The sequence below is a fragment of the Andrena cerasifolii genome, chromosome 14 (genome assembly GCF_050908995.1).
Source record: "Andrena cerasifolii isolate SP2316 chromosome 14, iyAndCera1_principal, whole genome shotgun sequence".
In the NCBI taxonomy this organism is placed as follows: Eukaryota; Metazoa; Arthropoda; class Insecta; order Hymenoptera; family Andrenidae; genus Andrena; species Andrena cerasifolii.
In genome coordinates this window covers 8,256,547-8,283,199 of record NC_135131.1, presented here as the reverse complement: position 1 = coordinate 8,283,199, position 26,653 = coordinate 8,256,547, and the positions used below count along the sequence as shown (strand labels likewise).

The window sequence follows — 26,653 nt, the reverse complement described above, 5'->3', positions numbered from 1 at the left end:
ATGATACCGACCTGCGCAACAAAGGAAAATAGGGGCCATTGATCAACATTAGAAGCACAGAGCGCAACTCGAGCCCCGGCGACAATGCGCGGCTAGCCCTATGCTAGCCCGAAACCGGCTGCTGTTTAATGAAAACGGTATTGTTGCGATTCCCAAATAAATCGCGGCATCGCCGGGCCGGACGGTAATACTCCCGGTCGCAGCGTGGAAACGCGAATCAATTCGAATGGTAATTTAGTGCCGATGCTCCGGCGGATTATACTGGCCGAATAGCATTTCGGATTCCTCGCGAGTGCACAGAGTTACGCGTGTATATACCTACCCGGCCGTCCGCGCTAAGCGAGATACGCGTGTGACCTCGTAGTTCCGCTAATTTTTGCGATTCAGCCCGGCCGCGCCAAACTTTCCCGTTCTGCAGTATTAATGCGGCCGAGTCTTGTGCAGACTTCCACCCCCTCCCCCCCCCCCCCCCGAAGCTCAGCCCCCGCCCGTCCACCCCGTACAGTTAACACGCGCCATCCGAAACTTCCGACAAACTTTTCGTCGCTAAAACAATTTGGCCGGGGCGAGATAACGCGGACGGATAAAGCGCCGGGCCCAAGTTCCCGGCGACACTGCTCGCGGCCGTAATACCTTTCACACCCCGATCGCTTGATAACGTAATCGTTCGTATTAATCCTTTTTAACGAGGGGCCTGAGTGCGCGCGTAGCCGGCCAGCTAACGGCGGATACGTGACTTTCGCGGTCCAGCTAACAGGCACCTAGTAGCGCCCGTGAATTTATATCACTTTATACGACAACAATCCTCGCGGAACGCGCGACAGTCTCGCGGATAATTAAATCTGCCGCCGTTAAAGGGACGGCCTGGACGACAGGCTGAGTTACGAAGAGCAGAAATTCTAAGGTTCGTCGGGCGGATTAATTTCGCCGAAATGTCTCTGTATGTCTGATGCCACGTATTGCCGAGTACATCGACTGTCGCGAGCACTTACAGTGGCGGAACGCTTCCTCCGGGTGTCATTGCTCCAATTCCCGTTGCCGCAGAGGAAAGTCAACGTTAACTCGAATCGCGCGATCCGCCCTCCTTCGGAGCAATCACGTCAATGCCGGATGTGCTTCGCCTCCGTGTTTCAGCTCCACGTGCGACTTTAACGCGATGACGTGTCGAACGAAAGTGCGGCAATTTTGTTCTATGAGCGCGACAGGAAGCGTACGGATGACACGCGGTCACGTGACACTGCGTAGAACTGCCGCGGTGACCGTTCACCCGGAGCTGACAGTCGATGCACTTGCCGTGGTTTCGCGAGGTTAAGGGCCCGGTGAAGCGGAGCGACGATTTTCTGACTTACCCGAAATTCCGGGCAGCAGGGTCCAGCAGCAATGGATCACAGCCGGGGCACAACCTCGATCCTATCTCCGCGGAAGTCCTCGGGATTCACGGAACTCCGTTCATGACCACTAACCGAAAACGATGTGCGTTCGCTCGCATCTAAAATGCAACTTGAACCTTAGCCCGCGCTTTGGTGACTGCCAAAGGACCTAGGGTGGGGAGACACTACACTGCGCGCCCACGCTTACGCGAAACTGGCACTGGATGGCGGTACGGATTGGCGAACTTTGTCGGGAACTGTGGATAGGTAGCTACCTTCCAGGGCGACGTTATACCGACGCAAGGTAAGGCAGAGAACGACTTTACCGCTGCCTGAACATTCCTTACCGATAGCGGATCAACGCGTCGCTGGTCTCGTGAACGTGCTAATGAACTTGGCTTCCAGAATGGAAAGGTGTGCAAGAGACTGCGCGTCAGAGTATATGATTACGAAAGTCTCGATGTTTTAGGGTTTAGAGGGGCTGTACTTCCGAACACCCTCATGTTCGGAATTGGCTGAAAATTTTGAAACAGTTTCATTTTGAATAGATATAATGTTTGCGAGAAGGATTTTTGGCGACTTGAAATTTTTTTTTATCATTTTAGTGTCACTTCCTGTGTTACCGACACGTTGAAGGCGGCTCTAAAGCCACAGAACCTGCTGTTTTCAATTGTTTTTAAAAGGAATCGGAAATGTTCGAACAACCTAATCCATGCCTGTAACTTTGGTCATTGTCATTCCTTCCGCCTGCAAGATGTTTTATATTTTATTTTGGCATTCCGTGGTAATACATTGCGTCGGTAAGGTAGGGAATGACATCAAAATGGTAAACAAAAATTGAAGCGGAAAAAATTCTTCTCGCAAACAATATTTCTATACAAAATGAAACTGTTTCCAAAATTTCAGCCAATTTGGAGCGTGAGGGTTTTCGGAAGTTTAGCTGTTAGTGGGAATAGAAGTTTGAGGAATAGAAAAGAAATGATTGAATGCAATGACATGATATATCAATATCCTCGTTAAAAAGTTTGTAGAATTTCGATAATCTTGCTGTCATGTGCTGTGCACGTGAAAGTTGAGTGAATTGTCTAGTTTCTACCGGAAAAAGGAGAATGACAATGAGAATACGTATGTTTGATAGGCTCACATTCGAGTGCACTTTCTTTTTGGCTTTAAAACAATAATTCGTGACAAATACAAGCTGCCTACGAGTTCGCTGATAAATTCGAAACTGTTTTTGCTTTTAGTAACGTGCAAAGTGTAATTAACGAGGCTTAAACACTGATTAAACATCAAATTATCGTGGAATGGTTTGCCCGCACTTTTCAACGATCGGATGATCAGAATGAGTAATTCTAGGTGGCGTTGTAGTTGGTGATGTTACAACTGATGCGCGCCAATTTCAAATTGAATTTCGAAGCATTCACATCGATTGCAATGTATTTTTTCCATGCTCTGTTAAAATTAATACTTCTATATTCAATTATACAATGTATAACTTGAAAGATTCGTAATTGATTAAATTAGGTGACTGTACTGAAAATATTTATTGTATAACAAGATTGAAATAAAGTATTTCATTGAAATTTTAAATAGTTGTCTACAATTGATAAAAACCATTACAAAAATGGTAAGACACGAGTCACTTAAATTGTAATACGTGTGAGTAAAGATATTTATTCCAGTTTATTTCGAGAGACGTTATAAAGCGTACAACAGCAAATTGGTTTCATTTACTGAACTTTGCGTATACCGTATATTTTAAATGGCTTTAAATAAATCGCAATATTAATTGTCTTAACGAATATTATAATACATACACCGGAATTATTTCTAATTTCTTAATACATTGATTGTAATTTTATGCGAAGAGCAGACAGAGCACTGTTAAATTTCGCGCTCGAATCGTTGCGTATAGAAAGCTGCCACAAGATGGAGGTGCGATAGGCGATCGAGGCGCCACCGCACTTGCCATACGATCGTTCACATGGCAAGGGGCAGGGCGGGGTGTTGCTGACGTCACTTTCGGCAATGTCCGCCGACACTCGAGTGGCCCGATCTCGCCCGAACGGGTCAATGTCTGAGGAGGCTTCGAAAAATTCGTAGCTGGTGTGGTGTTCCCGTGCTCGACGAGGAAGAGAAGTCGTCGTTGATCGCGGAGGATTGATTTTGTCGCGTGAATCGAGCTCGCGCCTTTATCCCCTACTCCTGCTCCAGGTGCGAGGCGCCGTTGAAATTGCATAGTGGTTTCATGGTCGTCGAAAGCAAGAGGTGAACAACGACGGCGACGACGACCTCCCCTCGAGCAACGACGACACGGACGACGACGACGAGGACGACGACGGGGACGTCCACGTCCGCGTCAGGCACGGTCCTCGACCGTTCATCTGCGTGGCTCAACGCCCGTCGCGGCAAAATGTTGTGCACAAGCCTGGCAAGTCGACAACGTCGGGCCTGAGAAGTCGAGAAGCGCGAGGAAGAGTGAGGAGCAGTGACGAGATTCGTGCTATACCAACAGAGACAGAACGAGTGGGAAAGAGCGGTAGTGGTGGAGGTGAGGCGGTAGCGCTTCCCCCGCACCCACCGAAAGTACGGTTGCAGGAGTGAGAGGAGACGACGGTGGGAGAGAAAGAAAGGAAGAAAAGGCGAGAGAGCGAGACAGAGGGCTTGAGAGGGAGAGAGAGAGAGAGAGAAAGGCGGACAAAGATAGCGAGCGACTACGCCGTTAGACCGAAAAAGAGAAGACGAGTGGAAGAAGAGAACTGGAAAGCGCGAGTGGTTGGTGCGCCAGGAGTAACAACGGTGCAACAACGGCAACCGTCGGTGGCGCTGTCGGGGAAGGAAAGATTTTTTCTGCTTTCAATCCCACTAGAAGCCACGGCGAGGCACATAAGTCGACAGCGACCAAGAAATTCGACCCGTCAGCCGGATTGTCGTGGAATAGCGCTATATAGGAAAGCTACCAAGTGCGGCTGCGGCTGCGGCGGTGTGCCTCCACTGGCGAGCGCTACGAACCGTTCCGAAAACGTCGACCCCCGCCTCCTCTCGCGGCGTAGCTGTTCGCAACACTCCGCAACACTCCGCGCCCTCGTCAGGCCATTAGGTAGTAGAACCGCGCTTCTCAATCCGCGATACTCCCTGACAGTAGCGACCAATACGAACAATCGTCGCCTAAATTGTGTCAATTTTCGCGTAGTTGGACGCCACCGGCGCGGTAACCGTGGCCGCCGGTGGGCATCGTTTAGTCGCAACTAAAAAAGAGCATCTCGCGCGAACTGGTATATATTATACATTATATACCGTCGGGTCAGGCGAGGCTGCCCCATCGCGCGAAAGTGCTTGTGCGCGAACGGAGTGAACATAACCCGGGTGCGCGGCTGTTCCATCACGAAACGAACGTTGATCGCGAGAGTCGCTACCATCGCTGCCGACCACCATCGTCAGCCGGAGCGAGTGTACTCCGGACAAGTGTCGCGAAAGTGCGGAAACATTTTCACGTCCGCCGTGTTCCTTCCTCATCCCCGTGCCCCTTAACTCGCCGCTCAACCGTCATCCTCCATAACATTCTTCATCATCCTCCACGATTCTCCGTGTTGTAATTTCCTCTTTCTCGATCTTGCGCGCGCTTTGCTCGCTCGTTGCTCTTCCCTACCCTCTGACCGTCCTGCTCCCTTCCTCCATTTCTTTCTCTTTCTCTCTCCCCGTTCCGTCCGTCCATCCGTCTGTCTCCCTTTCTCCCAGCCGCGTAGTTCTGTCTCGCTCTCTTTCTCTCCCATCTCGTGTCCCGTCGATCGAGCACGGCCGTGGCGTAATATAGAAAGAACCGACGCGTGCGGACGTGTATGCGTGCGTGCGATGTGATTATCGTTCGTGCTGTCATTTATGTCCGAGGTGGTGACGACGACGACGACGACGACAGCCGCAACGAAAACGACGAGGACGCGCTGCTGGCCATCTTCGCGTGAAGCGGTCGCGAAGAGGAGGAGGAGGAGGAAGTGGCACGGCCAGCCGAGGCGGCGGCCAGCGGAAGCAGAAGCGGCACACTCCAGACCTCGGTGTCGGGTGGTGGTGGTGGTGGAGGTGGAGGTCGAGGAGCCGGTGAAGAAGAATTCAGGATGAGCGGCCGACCGAGGACCACCTCCTTCGCCGAGGGCAACAAGCTGCCCGCGAATCCGCCCCTGGGAGGCATGAAGATCAGCAGTGAGTACCGTAGGACATGCCTTAACCTCTAGCCAGCGTAGCTTTTACTCGGCTCTCGGGGCTTCTCCCCCCTCCCTTCCGTTCCTCTGCCCGCACCTCGCTTCTCTCCTCGCGCCATCGGCCCTCCCTTCCTCCCAGGATCTCCCTCCGCGCCCCTCCTGCCCCGCGCTCTTTCTCTCGCACCTCGCTCCGTTCGCCTGTCCGTCTCCGAATGCAGAGCTGTGCGTCTGCGTGCCGAGTGCCTGGGTTACTCTTGGGAAGGCGATGGAGCGGGTGCCCGACGAACAGGGTAGGGGGGATTTCTTTTTACCCGATGCTGCCTGCTGCCTACTGCTTGCTGGATACCATCTACCTACCTACCTACCTTCGGGAATCTCGCCGTTTTAGCGGGTGTTGTCTGCTGAATTCGATGTTTACGCGATACGCGTGCCGCGGGTGCCCGCGCCTCTCCGTTCTCGTCCCCCACGACGCTGGGAGAACCCGACCACGGTGCCCGTGGACGCCGTCCACCACGGGAACGCGGTGTCGCTCGTTTCTTTCTACCAGTAATCGCCGTTACGCCGCAACCTCTCCAGCCCTTTCAGTGCTCTTACAACTCTGCCACACACTTAACCAGTGCAGTGCGCGCGAACCTCAGCACCGAAAGGGCTGCCCGTTCTCGTAGTGATCGTAGTGCCGAGTTTGCTCGTCCCACTGGAGGCATCGAATGATCAATTGTGCACCAGAATGACAGTGAATACTTTCTTAAACATTTATATTCGGCCGATACCGCTATAACGACAGATAACCTCGACGTGTTAGACGTTTCAGTTGTGTAGTATGTCCCGACATTGCATGAGTAACTTGGAGTACAGAGTGACAAAGTAAGGAGTGACATTTGCTCGACAGCCCTAACCCTAATCCAGTTTTGGCATGCCACGTTATCTGTGTTCGTTGCATGATTATGAACTTCACGTAGGATTCCTAGGATTTTTCTGATCGATTCCACTTTCCATAGTAATTTTGCGCCTCGCAGTGGCGTCTTGCACCCTGCGACTTGTTCATTTCCACGGTATTCTTTGGCGAAGCACCGCGCAAATCTATTATCGGTTATTGGTTAGTATTTCAAACCGAGCCGAGCGAGTCCCCCGAGCAGCGAAGTATCTCCCCGCGTTTCATCTGAAGTACTAGGTTATTTGGTTCGCGAGCCATTTATTCCTGCATTGCTGAAATTTACACAATGCGATACTAGCGAACGAAGCACCATCGAGTGCTCTAAAGTATCGGTGAATGCACAGTATGGTAACGTCAATTAAATCTATATAGAGTACACATAGCCGCATAGTTTGATGCAAGGAAAAACTCAGCCTGAAAGCAGAATTATTTCTTCGAGCGACAACACGAGCAATTAAATACAAGTACTTCATGAAACAATGCTGCTTTGGCAGAGAGTAGTTTCTGAACGGAGGCAAAGAACAAGTTATTTCTGGGGACACCAAAACTTTGGGGCATAATTCTGTTATTAACGCAAAGTGTAAGATGCAGGCTAAATTTCTGATCACAAATAGAAATTCTCACGCATTCTCAGATTCCTGTGTATCCTAAGATTATAGAACAAAACTTAGCGCAAGGTTACCCAATAGAAATTGATTTTGATAAATTACTAGACACAGTTCTGATTGAATTTAATATTTATTATCGTATTAGCTTTCAGCAGATTAAGTCTCTGCATAGGATGCCTTACTCTCGCGTTCTTTTAAGCTCAGTTCCCAAGTATGATACAGGATTCTGTTATCAGAAATTCAATTCTGACGCGTTCCCTTATAAGTAAAGCAAACTCCTCCGTAATTGGAAGCTACTGTTTATAAAATCTCTGATAACGAGACAATATTGCCGATAGTGTAGCTGTGTGCACAGCTCGCGTCTCTTTGTCCTTTGAGCGCAAAGATCGAGGCTGCCGGTGCGTTATCCTCGTGTTTTTATCTGCACTCGAAGCGAAAAGTCACTGTATACTCTAAAGCGATTAACGGTTAACGTTCATTTCGACGTCCACGCTAGAGCGCACCCAGCGAGCGGTTCTATCCTCGAGGAACGTGCTCCCTCGGCGTTGTATCATGGCGGTGCACAATCGAGGGTATCATCTGCCTGAAATTTGGGATACGCCCTTCGAGTCCCTTTCGAATTTCAGGTATATACCTCCACTGCTCTCGGGGCGCGGTAACAGAATCGACGACGCCAGGAGGGAAAAAAAATTCGGGGATCCTTGCCGCGCGTTGCCAACTAGCACAGAGCTTGTAAAACTTCCAATTCCCCGGCGAGAAAGAATTCGGGACTCGTCCGTGCGAAGATCGAGACTTAAAAACCATGGAAATAAGTGCCGCGCGTTGCTCGAGTCACTCCGTTTAATAGCGGCGGAATAAATTCATAAGTCCGTACCGATTACCGGCGAGGCCGCTGTTCTCGATAATTCGTACTCTCTAATACTCGTGCCTGTAAAAAAATGCCTAGTTTCGAAGCGATTATAAAACAGTGCCGTCCGCCTGAACGTCCCGAGACGCGAGGACACGGTTATACGGCATGGGGAACACATTCCTTCGGAAAAATATTTGCTGCCCGGCGTTATCGATGCACGAGCCAGTATCGAGCGTTCGGCGAAGGACACGCGGATACAATGTACATACGCGAACGTTTATTAACGTCCTTATCGCCGGTTTCGGCGATTGATGCGCTGGCCCCGGCTATTGTTCAATGTCGCGCACTCGAAAAAGCGACGGTCGAAAGTGTAATTCCTGCCTCGCGCATCATGTATCGGGTCGCTCGAAATAAAGAGCCTTCGTGTCCGTGTCGATCGGCCGTCGTTTTTTATATCGATATCACCTGTCCGATGCCCGGCCGCATTTTTTGGCGGGCGTTCCGATCCGCGCGTGCAACGTCTACGACGAAATCGACGGCGGAGCGCGATCGCCGTTTCGGTTCCCATTGCCCGTAAATTCTCTCTGCCCAGCGCCTCCCAGATTCATAGCCTCCGCGCGGCCTGCCCGGTATTACGGGATTAAACTCGCGAATAGGATTAAGCTTCGATCTTTCCCCGGCCGCGAGTACGGTACACCGTTATCTAATCAATTTGCATAATTGCGCAAATGAATTGCCCAAGGCGGATGATTGTTATCGCGGCGCGTGTAGCTTTTTTTTACGGACACGCGGATCGGGGGAATTGATAATGTTGCTCGTTGATAATGCCGCTTATGTCACTCCGCCGGCCGGGATTACCTTGAAGCGGTTTTCTTGGAGTTCGGTGGAAATGCGAGGGTGATTCAGCGACGTCGCTCGATTTGCCTCAATTGGAGCCTGATTAGGGAAACCGGCGTAACGGTCCCTTTGCCCAATTAAATTTCTGCGATTCTACTTGCGTCGTATTATGTCGTTAGGGGACGAGGAACGAACTGCAGGGGCAATGAGAATGAAATAGAAAGACTCTGCGATTACCACACCGAAGCTGTTTGTTATTACTCGGCCCAAGATTTAATCATGGGATATTGAGTTTCGCAAGTCCGAGGTATGAATTACTTGTCTCCTGAACTTCGATCGTAAAACCGTTTTTCGTGTCGGGGATCCCATTGAAATTTTACACCGGCACCCGAATGGATCCTGTGGGATGGTCCTGCGGCCGCGGACCGCGTCAATTATTCTCCGCCGTTTTCTCTCGCGTGGCAAGTTTCTCGTGAATAAAGCAGTCCTCGCGCAAGCCGGGGAAATCCGGCCTAGAGGAGGAGAAATTCCTCTCGAGTGACTTTAAATTAACGGAGAGATCCCCGTTTTCGCCGCGGCGGCGCTTCTTAAATATTCGAATCCCTAAGACCCGCGAGATCGCCCGTAGGTTTCAGGAAGGATTTTGGAGCGCGGCTCTTCGATATGCCTTCCTGCATGGGCGCGCGATCCGAGGGTCCAGAGCGCAGGCGTAGTTTTTCTAAAGATAGTGTTCGATTAACACGCTGTCGATGACACTATTTTCGCCGTGCACGCGATGACATCGCGGAAGAGCACGGTGCCGGGTCGTGGCTAATTTAAAATTTTCATTAAAGGCCCGCGCGGGAGGGAACGACGGCCAGAGAGTTGACTGTCCACTGGCGGGCGGTCGCGGGAAGGGCGGCATCGAATTATTTCTCGTTTTATTCCGCTTTTGTTCGGCGAGCCCGTGCGAGCGACGCGTGTCGATGCGACGCCCAGGATATTGACCCAGTTTCCCTCGAGCGGGCGCGCACCGAGCCTCGCGCTAGCCATGAATGTGCCATGCGATCATTTCGAGCTGATGCGCCCGCAGCCCCGCCGAAGGGTATGAATTTTTTAAATCAACGGCACCCACCGCCTGCCCGCGACTCCCTTTTTCCCCCCGTGTCGCAAAGCGGCCCGGTCGATCTCCATCCGCCTCGGAGACCTTGAAAAGGGCCACCGCCTCGATCTCCGCTCCGCCAGGCAGGATATAATCACGACGATCGATCCCAGAATTTCCAGGATCGTCGGAGACAGCGGTGTACGTTCGGTACGATGCATCTGAGGGGGCTTGCGATTGATCGAGCGTTGCCTCGCAACGTTCATCCTCCTCCCCCGTCCGAAAGGGGTTTCGTTGGCACCAGACCGACCCAGTTCCAAGGCACACCCCGTATATTATTCAACAACTTTTTGAAAAGCCCGGTGACTCGGTCACAGCGTCGTCGCTTATCGCCCGTCGCTTCCTACGGCCAGGCGCTCGGGCCGGGGAGCTTCGCCGGCTGTTTGCGTAGCAGAAACGTCGATCACGTTACCTGCTCACGTGTCAGGATCTGGGTCAATATGCCCCCATGATATTGCAACCGTTCGCTCGCGACACGCGAATCCCGGGGCTGGACTTTTCCTCGCACAGGTCCCAGTTGCGTTGCAGCGCGATTCCTTCTCTTATTAGTGTTTGCGATTCGGAGCAGTGCCATCGGTGGCGAATTGGGGGGTTCCAGGCGAGAATCCGGGCGTCGTTAAGCGACGATTAGGCAGTGGCGGAATCGATAACCGCGTCGTTAAGTTCGCGGGAACCGTTGGTCGACGAGAATAACCGAGATCGGATTTATAAATAATCGCGCGTGATGGCCGATGAAGTAATCTCGCGTATCGATATCTCGCGGTTGCCAGGCAGAACGGAGACAATGCCGGTACCGTTCCTCTTCGCCGGGCGGAGGATCGATTATCCTTACGGCGGGGTTGCGCTGACCCCGAATTAAGTTCATTCTGCACGGCGAGATGGCCGCTGTTCTCCGATACACGTTCTCTCGTTCAGCTGCTAGCCGGCAAATGAGTACGATAACAGGAGGCATGGTAATTCGGCCGCAGGTACGTAGTATAGATCAGGCGCGGGCTGAAATCGTAAACCTGCCCTTGAAAAACCGAGCTGCCCTTTTCAAAGGAACCTCGCATGGAAGGAGCGTTTTAATGACGCTCTCGCGTCGCGTACGCGGAAACGCAGCCTCGGGGCTAGGTTTTGAAGCAGCAATTTGCGCTGCACTTCGACCATTGCACTGCCGCGTTTCCGCAGGCTTCTCCTCTTTTCCTGTTCTTCTTTCCTCGCTCACTCGTGCTCCTCGCGTCGTTACTTTGCCATTATTCGAACAACGTTTCGTCCACCTACCCCTGCCAATAACCAGCTTCGACTTCGAGACTAGGTATTCATCGTCCCGCAGTCGCGACAGGATCGAACGTTTCGTTCGCGCTGACCGAGTGAAAACTCTGGCTATTAAAGCCCAATTAGTCGGGGTAATGGCTTTTAAATTGCAAACTAATTGCCCGCGGGTCGAGACCGCTCGCAGCTTCGCTTTCTTTCGCAAATACTGCGCTCGCGTACGAGCCAGCGGAGCGAGCTCTCGAACTGCGCAGATAGCCGCTCGAAGGCGCGGTCTCAGATTTGTCGCCGGACCGTGGCCTCGAAACTTTCTCATCTGTTCCAGGGTGACTTCCTTGGTTCAGAGGGAGGGCCGCGGAATCTCCTGCATCGCCAAAATTCCGCAGCTCCTCTGCCAACTCGTTACGCGGGACGAACACGCGGATTCGCAAATTCACGTAATGCGCCACGAGCTCGCGAATATTCGTTAGCCGGAGTCGCTGAAAATTTGTACAGCACTCCTGTCCTCTGAACGAATCTCACCGATAACCCTAAGAGAAGTAGGTACCATTTCTCGAAACGTCGAGACAAAGATCCTCGGTCCTAGCCTCGAGGCACCTCCGATTAAATAATTAATCTTCCAAGGAGGTACGAATTTTCGGTAACATCGCCACTCGAACTCCGTGCGTATCATTCAGGCCACGTATTAAATTACGCTCCCACTGGCGTGCGTATTTAGAGCCGATTCGGTTCAAAGTTTAACTAACGAACGAGCGCAGCGTTACGCGACATTTCCCCGAGTTTTGCAAACGCCAAGACGCAATAGCGCTTGAATGGTTGCAAACGCGTCTGTATCGGTTTCTTGCGCTCCAAGGCCATCGCATTTTGCCGGTGATAAAATAATGCGAACGATCCGAAGCGACGGGCGAGGGGCGGGAGGGTGGGGGATCGTCGCGATATCGTTAGCGCGATTTTTATCCGAAGCCGGAATCTTCTAGCGTTTCGGCGAAGCGTACGCTCGGCCTAGGAACGGGGCTGATAACTCGATTATCTCGATGTTGATTGAACCGCGTTGTTTTACTCCGACTCCCTTTGAACGCCCACTCTTCCGTCTCGCCCATTCGCGCCGATCGCGCGTGCATCGCTTCAAACTTCGATCGTCCATGGAAATGGAGGGACTAAATGGTTTAACGAGGCACCGCCGAGAGTGGCTGAGAAAAAAGCCATCGCGGCTGTGTCTCCGCCAAAACCGTCGGGGAAACAAGATCGTCGTATTTTTCGAGGTGATCGATAAGCGACATTCCTCGCCGGCGATCAGCTGGCAACGATATTTGCTCTGCCATTTGCGCAGTATCGCGGATATCGTTCGTCGCCCGGCAACGTGGCCGTGATCGAGACGTTTGATACAAGAAATCGAGACGGCGTCGCGTCGATTGCTTTCTGGTAACCGCGGATCTTTTGTTCCCCCTGAAACGCGCATCGTGGAATCATCCTTATCCGCGCGAAAAAGGAATTTCTTTGTCGCCCGAGATGGGAACTAAATGGCCCCGCAGAGTCTACTAGATGGAGCACTCTGATACCATATTACTTCGCGTACAGAGCATTCGGTTTTACAAACAGACTCGAGAGGTCCTCCACTCCGCCCGGCAACGTTTCCCAACGAAACTCTAAAGGCCGCCCCCGAACGATTTTCCTCCAGTTTCCTCGACTAAACGCGCGCACTTCCCAAGAGCCATGCCCACTTAGAGATTAAAAACAGGCACCGGTGCACAGGCTTCTTTAAATAGCACCCCCCAAGTTATAACTCGCACGGGGACCGTATTTTTAAACCCACCGCGTTACACCACACACGATCGCGTACCTCTATCGAACTTTTTCCCCATTAGACGGCATTTATCCGCTGGCCCACGTACCCGCCGCGCATAAGTATGCATCGCGGCGAATCTGGTATCGCTCACGTTCCCCTTATCACCGCGGCTTATCCGAACCGCACATGGCGTCTCCCGCGACCAACCGACTTGGCATTACTCTCCGACTCCCGAGAGTTCCGATTTATTTCGGATACGGTTTCACGAACGTCTCCAACGTTTCCGTGTCTTTGGTCAGTTCTGACCGCGAGCCAGCCGATTATTTACGCAGGTATTACGCGGGCGGGTGCGTGTAAGCGGGTCCTCTCGACACCAGCGGTTCACAGTGTCAAACTCTGGTCATTTTACTTCGTTAACTGCAGCTTCCAGCAAGTATTTATGACTCTCTTTGCCCACGCTTTCTTCGAGCTCCCTTCCCGCGTCGTTGCGTAGCTGCAGCCAGCGGACCATCTGTCGCGGACACTCTAGGTGTTCGTTGATTTTGTGTAGTCTCCTTTGGCGGTCGATCAGGTGTTCTGGATTGGTGTTATCTCCGATGCACATTTTAAGGGGTTATGCTTAGTCAGGAGGCCGACGAATTGTGATTTTTTTTCTCGCAAACTATACAACTTTACTCGAGAAACTTTTTTTTGTTTGAAAGGTAGTACATTTAGCTATGTCTCCGAATTTTGGCGTTAAAAAATATTTATTAATAACAAAGTTATTTGCAGTCTTCTAGAATGCCCTGTTCGAAAGAGGGGTTTGCGGTGACCATGATTACTCGAAAGTGGATTATCTAAAATCGAAAATTCAAAAAGAAATTAGTTAACATATTAAATATCTAGTCCTTGGGCGAAGGGTTTTTCGAAATATTGATTTAGGACAAAATGACAAATGTTCAAACGTAAAATGTCGATTTTCGGCCACAATCCTACTTAATTTTAGTTAATTAAAAAAAAGCAACAGGAATAAAATTCCTTCGTTCAGGGACTAGATAATTTAACATATTAACTAATATTTTTTTAATTTCCGATTTTAGATAATCGACTTCCGAGTAATCGTGGTCGCCGCAAACCTCTCTTTCGAACAGGACACCTAGGAGACTGCAAATAACTTTCTTATTAATAAATATTTTTTAACGCCAAAATTCAGAGGCATAGCTAAATGAACTACCTTTCAAACAAAAAAAAGTTTCTTGAGTAAAGTTTTATAGTTTCTGAGAAAAAAATTCCCAAAAATCATACCTCTTTCAGGCTCCTGACTGAGCGTAACCGAACGCAATCCGAAGTGAAGAGGTCAGCCGCCGTTAACGCGGGTTCAACATTCGTCGCGTTGGATTCGAGCGGCCTCCTTGGCGTTAATTAAAACGCGCCCCGGAATTACACGGTCTACGGGAATGTTGCAAAACGCCTGCGTTCGCCTATGCAAATGTCACGTAATCGCGATCGGATTCCCCCTACCACGAGCGGGGACAATCATCCAGCGTGTAACTGGCGTGCGCGCACAAGAAATCGTTTTTATCTGCCCCGCTGCGAATGCCGTGCGCGTTATATAACGAACTTTTACGCGCGATCGTCACTGCACTTGATAAACTAATTAACCAGTAGATAAACACTTCGTCACAAGCGCGAGAGAAGCCCGTCAGGCGACAGTCTTAAGCAGGGGTGGGGGGGGGGGGGGGGGAAGCGTTTACGATCGATGGAAACGATGTCTTTTCTGCCACCTATGCCTCGAGCCTGCAAGTTCATCCGTCCAGGTGCGAATCGAGCGTATCGAGAGCGATCGACTTTTGCCGCGCTCCTCAAATTCGATACACCCAGCCTCGGTATCGCCCTGGATCTCGAAAAGGGCCCTCGGAACTCCATCGGCAAGCGGGCATCTCCAAGTCCTTCGTGGCGCAAGTGGAGCAGGTACTCTCGCCCCGCCCCTCGGAGATAATGAACGCGACTCATCCGCGTATTTTCGGAAATTAATAACGCGGGCTCTGGTAGCAGGCCAAGCTCGGCGCACAGATCGCGGCTTGTTTTTCTGGCCGCAAGGTCAGATGGTTGCGTTAAGATCGCCGACGAGAGACGGGCTCGTTGACTCTTACCGTTCCTCTCCTCGCCATCCTTCCGCCTGGCGCAGCTTGCCGTTCACTTTTTTCCGCGGACGTGGCTGCACTCGAGGAACTCCCGTGGAAAAGCTGCGCTTCGAGGGAGGCGAGAAGCCGCCGCCCCCCGACCCCGGAAACGCCAGCGAGCAAAGCGGCAAGGTAGACGGCGGACAAAGGATGGCCGAGACTGATAATGGCCCGCCGAGATAAAGGGACGGTTCGTCAGCGTGACACTGCTCTCCGCTCTTTGCCCTCTGCAGCCTGAGAGACGGAACAGTGGTCACCGGCTTCTGGCTCGGCGATTCGTTGAAAGGCTTTGCGGCGAAATTCTCCTCGATTTGGGAATTTCGAGGTCGAAGGGTTCTTTTTTATTCCTTGCGCCGTCCGCTGGAAGGGTGGAAAGTTTGAGGTGCGCATAAGTCGCGAAAGCTGGTCGAGTCGCCGTTTCATAAAGCGTCCTTGGAGTTTCTGGGGTTAGCCCGTGCACAGAGTTGCTTTGAAAGTGAAACGCGAAGGGAGGAAAGTGTTTATTTGGACTGTTTAGACTCTCGTCGAGTGGAGGAATTTGGAGTAGAAATTTCATGTCGCATTTGGCGAAGGAAATGGATCTTGAGGCATTGTAAGGTGTTCCTCCATTATTTCGGATCGATGCCATGAATTAGGTACAAAAGGGACCCACCGTTGTTCCCTTCCTCGGCTCGCTCAATCGAGTCCACGGTTTCGGCACGTTCGTTCCCATTTGGCGACTGTTTTATCCGTGTTTCATTGATGTTTCAAGTGGAACTTCTCGGCAATCAACGACGGCTTCGATGCGTTTTCTCTTTCGAAGGAAAATCCGCTGTTTGCCGAGCACACAGCGCTGTATGCTTGTCGTTATTATCGCTCGGCGATATTAGCTGCCAAGATGCTCCCGTGCGAATTCGTTCTCATGTTCACGCTCTTTCATAACGTGCACGCCAGTTTCGCGATCGTTGGAGACTCCATGGGAGAAAGCATCGAAGGGTGGTTTATCAGAAATTGATTTCTCCCGATATGACAGGATGCTAACCAAGCAAATTAGGTCCACGAGTGGTGCATTAATGCTCGCATCTTCCATTAGCACAGAAGCACCGGCAGTTAGAGCCACTTTCGCGTTTAATGTCGTTTACCGAAGACGTTGCCTAAGGAAATTAAAAGGCAATCGGGTGAGGAATCGACTAGTCATGGGATCATTATGCCCACATAGGGATCAGGCTAGCTGGGACATGAAAGGAGGAGTACTCCTACGCAAATTCTAGCCGTGATGTAAATTAGGTGTGGCGGTGCCTCCTCGACTCGCCAGCAGAGGACTTTCCATCAATTCCTACTCCCTCAAACTCCTTCTAACCATCGGTTCCCTTAATGAATCATTCACCCTCCCTCCAAGCACTCTCCTGTAGAAAATACATGGCTAGCCATGGCACGAGTGGTCTGAACGAATCGACAAGTCTCTTCCCAACGTGCCTCCAGCGGATTGAAATTAGGTGACGCTGCTACATCAGCCCGATAACATAATTAGACGCACTATTCTTAATAAATCCAAAGGGTTTCTACGAAAATCCATGCCTCCCTCCGCGAATGGAGACCCAGACGGTTTCCTTCAAAGTCGCCCAAGTTCATGGAAACTCGAGGCGTGCTCGATGCAACTGATTGCAGAAATCGCGGGCCACGATCTCGATCGCATTACGCTCTAAATGGCCGCCATTAAAGTTCCGCGATCAATTTCCCGAGCCACGAGCGCCAGGGCACCCGGACAGGCCGCAGAATTTGATTTGGCCGTGGCAACGGAAGTTTCCAGCGGCGGTTGCCGCGCGGAAACTATTGTTCCGTGCACTTGGTCTTCTATTTCTGACAGGAGGTGCCGGGATGCTGGCCTTGGCGGTAACTCTGCCAAGGTCAGAGTTGAGCGTACTATCGGAATAATCGCTGGAGAACCACATCTTGGATCCGAGGGCCGCGTCGACCTGACTTCTAACTCTCGGCCGGATGAGGATCTCTATTAAGATCTCCGCTCGCCAGGTGAAATCGATTGTTCCATCGTTGGCGATCGAAAGGGAATGGCAACCGAAGCCTAAGAAGGGAACGGCTGATCGATTCCCCCGTGGCACAACTTTGCGCCCACGTATCGATGCTTCGTTCGAAACGATTGGCCTTTGAAAGCGGCGCCACTTTCCTGCGTTAGGTGGCGCCCTCTGCGTCGCGATAACTCCCGATTCTCGGTTAGTAAAGCAGAGCAGGCGGAACCGCGCCGAGGAATTTCATGTCGCGCCCCTTTTCTCGAGGGCAATCGATAACGAGGTGGTTTTTCGTCTGTCGCCGGCTAGCGCGGGTCTGCAAAGCGAATCGAGACGGATAAAGGCTTTCGGAATTGGAATCCATCGATTTTGTTTCAATTGAAGTGGAAACGGGGCCAGTCCCGCCGCGTACGAGAGACGGTGTCGGAGCAGCTTCTTTTTCGAAACGAACGATTAGCACGCTCGAATTTCACGGATCCCCGGCTAAACTTTTACCAACTCGATAGAACGGAGAGGAGATTGAAGAGCCCAGCGGTCGGCCGCGATTCTAATTTCTCTTGCCCAACATGGGACGAGGTCTCCTCCCTCGTCGCGGACGGGATCCTCAGGAATCTCCTCTATTTTAAGAAGGTTACCGCGATTGCGGTGCATCCAGATGTCGAGCACGTGTCGTCAAAGGCTCTAAACAGCGGCGGAAAATAGACGTACGCGTGCACGAAAGTATCCAGCGTCTTCGCGACGATATACCGTCGCCGTCATCTCCATATACGCTGTCCGTTCTGCTCGGCCGGAGCGCGTGGCGAAGTCGCGTGCTACTTTCCTCTCCGCGAGTACACGGCCCCCGTGTACTCTCCGCGGGAACAGTTACGGAACATCTGGCCCGCGTTTCATTGACCTGTCATTGTCGACGAGGGATCAGCTGTTCCGCGTTTTGCCTCCCGACACGTCACTCTCATTCCGCTGCAAACGGGGGCTGTCCTTGGTGAACCGCGCGCTCACCTTTCTCCATTCATGAAACGTCCACTATTATGAGCGAACGCGGCTGCGAAACCACCAGTCCGCGCTGTTAACCGTCCGATGATTCCGAATCGCTACCGCCGACGACCCCGTTCCTATCCAAACCCCAGCCAATAACCAGCTCGATGGCAATCCGCTAATCCACAGCCTCCAACCCCAGGGACCGACCACCCGTTAATCGAATACGAAACGGCTCTCGCAAGTGTTCAACGATTTACCTGATTCCTACCAGGTTTATCACGCGATCGTCGCATGTTCTTCTGCCGCGATCCTCGAAATTTCACCGAGCATGGGTCCCGCGTCTCTCATCTCGGAAACCTCTTCGACTCCACCTCGCGCGACGATTCTCCACGTGTCTCATCGAAACGCTCGAAACGTAAAGTCAATGGGAATCCAATTGCACCGACCAATGAGAACGTAGTATCGATTGGGAGAACACTTATACCTACCGACGTGCTTGAGAGTATTCGTTTCCTTGTGTCCGCTTTCTGCACACCTTCCTCCCGGCTCGTGTGCTCCTCTGTCGGCCAGGGAGGTGAGCCTCGACCCTCGTTATGCGAGGACACCACATATAAGGATTCCAGGGATTACTGGAAGCTCGGGTGTTACCCAGCTCGACGGTCCGCCGCGCAGTGGACGAGAAACCGTCGATCGAGTGTTGACACACGATCGACACGCAACTCTGCCTGGTCTCACGTGCACACACGCGTCCTCGGCGCACGCTAGCCCTCGCGAACTTATCGGGCCACCCTACGAGTAACGTGAAATTAAGTACACCTGGGGGGATGAATTGCAGCTCAACCGTAATTATTGCTTGTCCATCTAGCTTCTACTCGTTGACGTTTAAACCCTACCTTTCCCGAAGTTTCTTTTTGTTTCATCGTTCGCGATGCTAGCCTTACGCAGCTTGCACCACGGTTCGTTTCAAAGCGGAGTGTTTCGCTGTAGTACGATAAGAAACACAGCGATTCTATGCCGGAGAAAAGAGTAGTCGAGTATTGATTGACACTTGCGGCGATGTGGAAGAGAGCACACGTTGACCCTTGGACGAAGGTTTTCTCGCGACGACTCTTGGGCCGCAACTTCTCCGCTTTACATACTTTCCAGACACTCTTCAAGTATTCATGGATACCGGAATGGCTCGCGCGCTACCAGTCCAGTTCCACGCAACTCTGGTTCTCGGTATATCTCCGCTGAATTCCCTCGAACGCGCCTGATAGCGGCGAGACGGAAAAATCTGTGATACGTTTGAAGAGACAGCCGAGGAGATCGATCCTGATTGTCTCTGGCGAGATACCGAGTCAGCTGATCGCCACGCGAATAAAGAGAAAACACGGATGGCTCTTCCTTTGTCGAGCGATGTGTATCGGCAATATCGCGCGAGTACTCCAGCGAACGTGCTCCCCTGGAGACGTCTAGACGCTTTGTACCGCCAGGTCGATTCAGACGAGGCCGGCGAACTCTCTGAAAGGGATAATTCTCGCGCCGGTCAGCCAGATTGGCCACGAAGCTCACGAAAATCCACCGTGCCACTGGATCCCCGTGAAACGGCACCCGAAGAGCTGACGAACGCCGGACACTAATGACACCGTCCAACCACTCGACTCGTCACGTAGGATCGAAGCATGTCCACGTAATATGGGAATCCAAGCAAGCACGGCGATAGCGCGCGATAACGCTGAAAATTATATGAATCCCCCTATCGGGCACGGTAATCTTTTCATTTAATGTATCTGATAAAGAGCAGTGGACGAGCGAGTCTGCTGCGCCGGGCTGCTCGATCTGGCGCAGCTGGTAAGCCCCGATAACGAGGAATAATTAAAATCTGCTCCGCCGAAAAGCGGCGTTAAGTTGCCGTATCGCGTCTGGCGATCGGCGAACCTGCGTTATTAGCCTGTTGCATATTAATGAAACTATTTCGCGCTCACGAAAACGAAAGAGAGCAGCTAATTCTCGGTGAATGGACCCCGTCCCGCCGTACGCGAGCCAGCACGTGACTGTTCTCCTCGTGTTATCGCAATTAACATACTCTATTGTACGCCTGACAATTAGCGCGCCGTAAGATAGCGATCTCTGTTGCTGATCGCACGAACTGAGGCTTCCTTCTGTCTCCTGGCCCGTGATCAATGGATCACTTCGTCGGTAAAGTAGACGCCACTACTTTCAATGTTACTTCTGCTGCGTGCGATCTCCTACGCACGTTAAGCTCGAACGTAAACGGGATTAAAGGCGAGATAAAAGTCGCAGCAGGGTGGAAGCTTTTGGTTTAGATTTAGCTGGTCACAAAAGGCGATCTTTCATCCAAAAATTTGAGGCACTTGTTCCACAGGCCTCGTTTGGGAGGAAATGAGACGCAAGGCCGAAACGGTGATATTTATATGACAAACACTGCTGTGTGTTCTTTAACAGAGCGAAATAGTCGAGGGTTAAATCGAGCCACGCTCTATTTCCTCAAGAAAAAGTGCGATGAAGCGTAGATACGCGTATCAAGACCACGCTGCCTCGTCCCATTATTTGCGTTCCTCGGGGTTCGATTTATCAAACACGTACCTAACGAGAAAATACACTTGCGGCCCTGACCCAGCTTTGAAAAATTTATTTTGGCACTTGCTCCGCGGGCTTTTTGCAAAACCCGCGAATCGTCTTAGCAAATCAGCTTCTCCGAGCCAGATTCTTGGCTGATCAAGAAATCAGCTGATCAGATGAACGGTTTACTCGCTTCTATTCCCTCTTGACGGATCTGCGAGACAATCGTCGCGTCGAGAACGTGGCAAACATTCGTCTGGAAGGGTTGGGGTTCGAAAGCTGTTGCGACCGCTTTCGGAGGCGAGCGAACGAATTGGATAGGTCGCGGTGCAACCCCGAGTGACAATTATTCGCGGCCGTGCTGGACGTTGCTTGGGATTTCGAATGGTACGCGAGCTATTTTCGCGGACATAGCCGCGGGGAAAACAACTGGTTCGTTCTATTAATAGTTATGGCGTTATCGGCATTTTTGCCGATCTCTTCTGCCGCTGGCCGACCGCGCAATCCAGAGAAAGAATAAATCATAAACCAGCGATTTCTCTGCTCCACTAAAGTCTAATCCGCTTTACAAACTTCCACCAACCAGATCTCGGTGCAACTTCCCCCTTCTGCAGTACCTTCGTTCATTTCCCCTCTTTTTTCAAGAGGACACACCGCCGACCAAGCGTCCCCACCCCGAGTTAAACCGATTTCAATCTTCGTTTCTGCACGATTGAAGCTGCTCCCCGCTGATATGTAAATCCACTGAAATTTCATCGGAAATTCCGCTTGACCGGTGGTTGCAGTGCCCGTGCGAGTCATCGGTCGGTGCAAGGCGAGGGGACGACGTGTTCCTTGGCAACGTGTCCGGTACATTTATAAATCTCCGCGATCCGAGAAAAATATGCCCGTCGTCCGTGACGAGCCTCTCGCTTGGACGCTGATCAAAAGCGTCTAAATTCGGCGACGTCACCTCTCTGACGTTCTCAGCCGAAGGCGAGCAATAATTCTTCGTATGGGTGACGTCACTGCGCCCGGAGGATCCTCGTTCTCTGCCAATTCTCTAACGAATCGACGTTCCCTCGCGAACGGGTGGCTTTACAGCGAGAACCATATGGCGGTGGCTGATAGATCCAAGGAACGACGGCGTTCCTCTGTTTCTCTGCCTTTGATGCGCGCGAGAAGCTCTTCCAAGCGAGTGGCTGGCGGCTGGGATCGACTGTTTTATGAATCATTGATGTCCCGCGCGAATGTGGGATTGTATGCGTTTGAAGCAGACCGATCGGCGTGTTTCGACTGCTCCGAGCAAAGCGATTGACCGGTAGAACGTACTCCGTCGCTTTGTGGTTTCAGGGTTGAAGAACCTTCTCTTTCAGATAAGCTGATGCTTACGGGACAAGGATAGCGTGTTGTCGTGTATCGTTTCTTAATTTTAGAACAGAGAATTACTCATCTTCTTACTCATCTTCGTTAGAATTACTCTTCCTCTGGAACGGCTAACATTTTACAAGGACGTTGCATTCTTCTGGGTAGAGATCAAAGGGCTAGGTTGCGAGCTCCTTTGTTTCCAAAAAGAACGGACATCACCTCGTATTCTAGAACGGGAGAGGTGCCAAATCGTTTTTTAGAATCGCCAGTTACCTCTGGGTGCCTCGGTCGAAAATTTAAGAAACCTTATCTATCCAACGATAATACCGAACATTGTCTATCTTATCTGCCGAATTACTCTACAGGCGACGTCCACGTATCAGCAGCGCAGATTCTTCGGATGAGTAAAAATAGGCGAATATTTTCGTCATAACTCGGGGATTTATACGTCTATTCATAGAGCCAGTCGTCAAGGTTCGTCCGAAGAGTGGTCCAAAGAAATTCGCATCTAAGTAGCGTGGAAACGAGACAAGCGCTCCGACTTCGGGGACCTTCCAACGATCCTGCGTCTCGCAGAGTCACTAGGACCCCCCGGGAATCGCTCGTCTGCCTCGTCACGCCAGATTTCGAGCGCTCTAATCACCTAGCGCTTCTCGGTGCCTCGAGCTATGGGGAATCTCCCGGTTCTTTGTCAACGCGCCAGTGATTAAGGACGAAGGAATTTCGTTGCGTTACGTAACGGAGCCGCTGCAAGTTCACAGCGACGATCGCTTTCCACGCGTTGCCGCGCATATCGAGGCGACCGAGGAGCGTTACGAAAGTCGCCGGAGTCACGTAGATCGACCGCCCGATCGGTGCATCTTGCGTCAAGGTATCTTCCGTTGACGCGAGCTTCCGTTCAACGTGCCCGAAAACATCCACGAATATTAATGCAGCCCATTCGGTGTCTCTTCGGCGACGGAATGCACGGTGGTATCGGATCGAGCCACGATTTCATATGCACCTCGTTTCTGCCCGATGAGCTAAGCCCCTTGACGTCACAATGGAGCGTGTTCCCGATCCGAGGGAACGGTCTTCTGACCATGTGCACGCGGCGCCGTTCGGTCCACCAAATATTTGCTCGCTAGAGAGTTATCCCCTCCGGCAACCACGGGCTTCAACTTCTGACAAATATTTTGTTTGATCGGTGCCCGCGACGGTAGCTTGTGCTTCTTGCTGGTCGTATTGTGAGCCACGAGCGAGTTCAGTGCTCAAGCAGGCACTCGCTTCTTTTCAGAAGCTCCTCTCCGTTGCTGGAGACTCTGGGCGCTACGTCCATCCACGGTGCTTTACGATTTGTGGCACAGAATTTTTATCACCAGCTGTGGCCTCTGTTTCGTGGTGTTACTCTAGAGACAACACTGCGGATCGCAGAGCTTAGAAGTGAAACAGAAGTACTTTCTGCCTGTGATGTATCTTTCGTCTAGCCACTGCTCACAGAAACTGTTATATCACAGTAGCGTAGCTACTACAGATAACCCAGTGCTCTAATACAAATTATCTTGTCGTCCCTGGGTATCAGTCATTCGGGTTCACCGTGTTACCCAGTCCATCGATAAACGCTTTCCCCGGTCCATGACCACAGTGACTTCTCTGGGTGTCACAGATTTGCGAAATGATTCAGCGATCCTCTTCCCTGCAATTTTCCCTACGCTCCTGGAGAAACGCGTCGGCCATTACAGTCGCGAGCAGGCGATATCGATACAAATGCCTGTCCCACGAGCAGACGGAATCGCCAAGTCACGTTCGACGTCACCGGCAGCAATCTATGTTAATACACAGAAGCTTCCATAGAGGAAGATCGTTCGTGCACAGGATATACGAAGTGGCTGCGGCAAGCCACGCTCGTCGCCTGACCCTGGGAGAGTGCGCGAGTTATTGATTACATGGAAACACCGTAATTTCGCTTTACTCTTGCCTGCAATAGCCTATTATTAAACACGTATCCTCGAGGCATCTCCCGGCGAGCGGCGGCGTAACAGAATCGAGGGACAAGATTGAAACGGAACTTTTTGTATGCTCGTTACCGCTGCACGCGCCAAACGGTCCGAGGATCTTAATTTGCCCCGTGACTCGCCGGTTCCCCTTAAAAGCCGGGTAGCTTCGGCCACCTTCAACGGAGCATGCTTTCTCACGACATTTCGCGACGATCGTCGATGTCCCTACTCGATCCCCCTATAACCAGAAATACCGTAAGGCTACCGAGTCATCTTCGCGGCTCGGCGCGACACACGTAGGCAGCTGATCCTCGGAAAGGTACTTTCTTCTCCTACACGCGTCTGGATGCAGCGTCAAGGAATTCAAAGTGGATTTTCTCGAAAATGAAGCAAGATATCAAAAAACGTCACTGTTGCTTTTCGACTTATAACAAGTAAATAAGTCGAGAAGAAGGAATACAATTTTTTGATATTGCGCTTCATTTTCGAGAAAATCGACTTTGAAAGTCTCGACGTTGCGGTCAGTCGCGTATAGGAAAACCTACCTCAAGGGGTTACATACGTTCTCGGCGCTTAATAATTGATCACTTTTGGTATTTTTTTCTCGAGAGATGTAAAGTAAATAAAAAATTTCATAATTGTATAGGAGGCCCCCTGCTTGGCGCAGTGGTTGCTGCAACCGCAGAAAACGAACGGCAATATATGACAAAAGTGTGTCAAATAATTTTCTTTATATAAATAAATGTCCCAGGAACAAGGTATAATTATAAAATTTTCGATTTACTTCGCACCTCTCGAGGAAAGAAATCCCAAAAGTGATCAATTATTAAGTAGGCGACGCGAACGTATGTAACACCTCTCCTGACCTCGAAGTCTTTCCATATCATAGATCCTGCTCGGGAAACCTTCGTTCAGAAGCGTTGGCAACCCGCACCACCACGTTTGACCTATCCAGCGGATATCGACTGTTCACGCGCGAAGGGTGTCAGGAACAAGGTATCGGTGAAGAGCTGGCGACTTTATACGCCCGCAAAGGCGGCTATCGCCGATTCATTAAGGCCTGCTCGCCTGCGCAACGCTTTGGCTAGCCGTTCATTAGCGATTAGCAAGTGGAGCACGAGGACTCTTTGTGCCAGAGACGGCCGCGCTTCCACGTCGGCGTCCTTTTGTCCACTTGCCCCGGCGCGTAGGCAGGGAAAAGATAGAGTGTCGCGTTGCGCGCGGGGGGGAGTCATCCCCTTGCAAAAACGTCGCAGCTTCTTGCAGCGGTCAATTTGTACCTTGATTCCAACGTCGATTAATTACCAGGAGTACCCTTTGAGCCGGCTGTCTGGCCTCTCTCTACGCCTCTTTCTTGTTCCACAGAAGAGACCTGGAAGCCAGCCAGAGGCGTACCAACCTGCGCCCGATGACGACATTATCCCGAATCTAGATTAGTGTGAACGAACTCGCCTCTGCCCTAAAACTTCGCCCCTTCCTCGCCTCCGTCTAGCCTCTTTTTCCGTTACTCGGAACCTGCCCACGGCGAGAAAGCCGAGGAGCGAGCCCTGGCTCCATCGGCCTAGGCCGCGGAAACTCGCGGGCCTCCGGCTGCTGGGACTTTTGAGGAGATCCCGGGGTGTCCTTGGGTGCGTTCAAACGCGAGTTCAGAGCCTTGGTGGACGGCTTTCCGAGAGGATTGGCCCGTGTAGCGCGTATACACCGGCGCGCATTTCACTCTGTCTAGATCGAACGGGGATCGTGTCCTCGAGATAAGGCGGATATAGAAGCTTTTGCCACGAAGCGGCGATCGTGTCCTTAGATATCCCACGAGGGAGCTGACGGTACGCGGGAATTCCAGCGGGAAACTGTTCATTTCTGAACGGCTGTAAATATCGATCACAGCTGTGTTTCGAACTGAACGTTTAGCAGGTGGTCTCGAAGCGGTGGTCAGCCCCGCGGTGTCAAGTCTGCGCGAGAGCAGTCGGATCGATCGGACCGCAATGCCCCTGTGGAACCGTTCGCGGCGGTTCGCACTCGTTTGAGAAATTGGAGGGAAAAAAAAAGGGGCAGATAAACGGGCGATCGTTAAGGGGACTTGCGTCAGATCGTATTATGCGTCCTCGGCCGGTCGAAGTGTATCAGTACAACGAGAATAACCGTTCAATGTACGGCCGATCTATTTATATGGCCGATCAGCTGCGCGGCCTGGTCATAACTCAATTGTGAGCTTCTTCGTGCTGCGCGCGTGCACAGGATGGTACGCGTGTTTGGCATTCTTCGAGGGACCCGTGGAGGGAAAACACGTCTGCGTGTCGGGCGGCAGCGAGTGCAAGGGTGAACCCTCGGAAACAGGTGGCGAGCAGAGTAAAGGAGATGAAAAGTTCACGGCCTCCGTGCGAATCCTTTGTATCGGATACGCCGGGTTACAGTAGCTTATTAGCTACTTCTTTTTTTACAGCGCTTCAAATTGTTTGTACAAAAGGAGTCTCCGTTATCGAAGTAAATAAGTAAGATTACTTTCCGAACGATAACTGTCACAAGATTCGGCGATCCAGACTGACAAATAAGACTGCATGTTTACGGCTTCAGAATTTTATTGAGTCACATTGGAGGACAATGGGAGCGATTTTCTTCGGATGCAAATTCTGGATGTATCGTCTT

General features: G+C 51.4%; 2 protein-coding genes across 6 annotated transcripts in view; one reads left to right on the top strand and one right to left on the bottom strand.

Annotated features, from left to right (window-relative positions):
• Con (leucine rich repeat protein connectin) overlaps nt 1–1,513 on the bottom strand; it is a 239,889-nt gene extending 238,376 nt beyond the window's left edge. For both annotated transcript variants that reach the window (XM_076827169.1, XM_076827171.1), the window contains exon 1: nt 1,350–1,513. The gene's annotated coding sequence lies outside the window, so the exon portion shown is untranslated. The remainder of the gene's footprint in view (nt 1–1,349) is intronic.
• A 1,887-nt stretch (nt 1,514–3,400) lies between these two features.
• LOC143376637 (glycogen synthase kinase-3 beta) overlaps nt 3,401–26,653 on the top strand; it is a 45,188-nt gene continuing 21,935 nt past the window's right edge. The window contains exons 1-2 of one of the 4 annotated variants that reach the window (XM_076827181.1): nt 3,401–3,921; nt 5,259–5,570. In XM_076827181.1, the coding sequence (XP_076683296.1) occupies nt 5,483–5,570 (88 nt within the window). In that variant the 5' untranslated portion in view covers nt 3,401–3,921; nt 5,259–5,482. Of the gene's footprint in view, nt 5,571–5,755; nt 5,857–26,653 lie in introns of those variants that run through there. The other 3 variants (XM_076827182.1, XM_076827183.1, XM_076827184.1) reach the window with 3 other exon arrangements.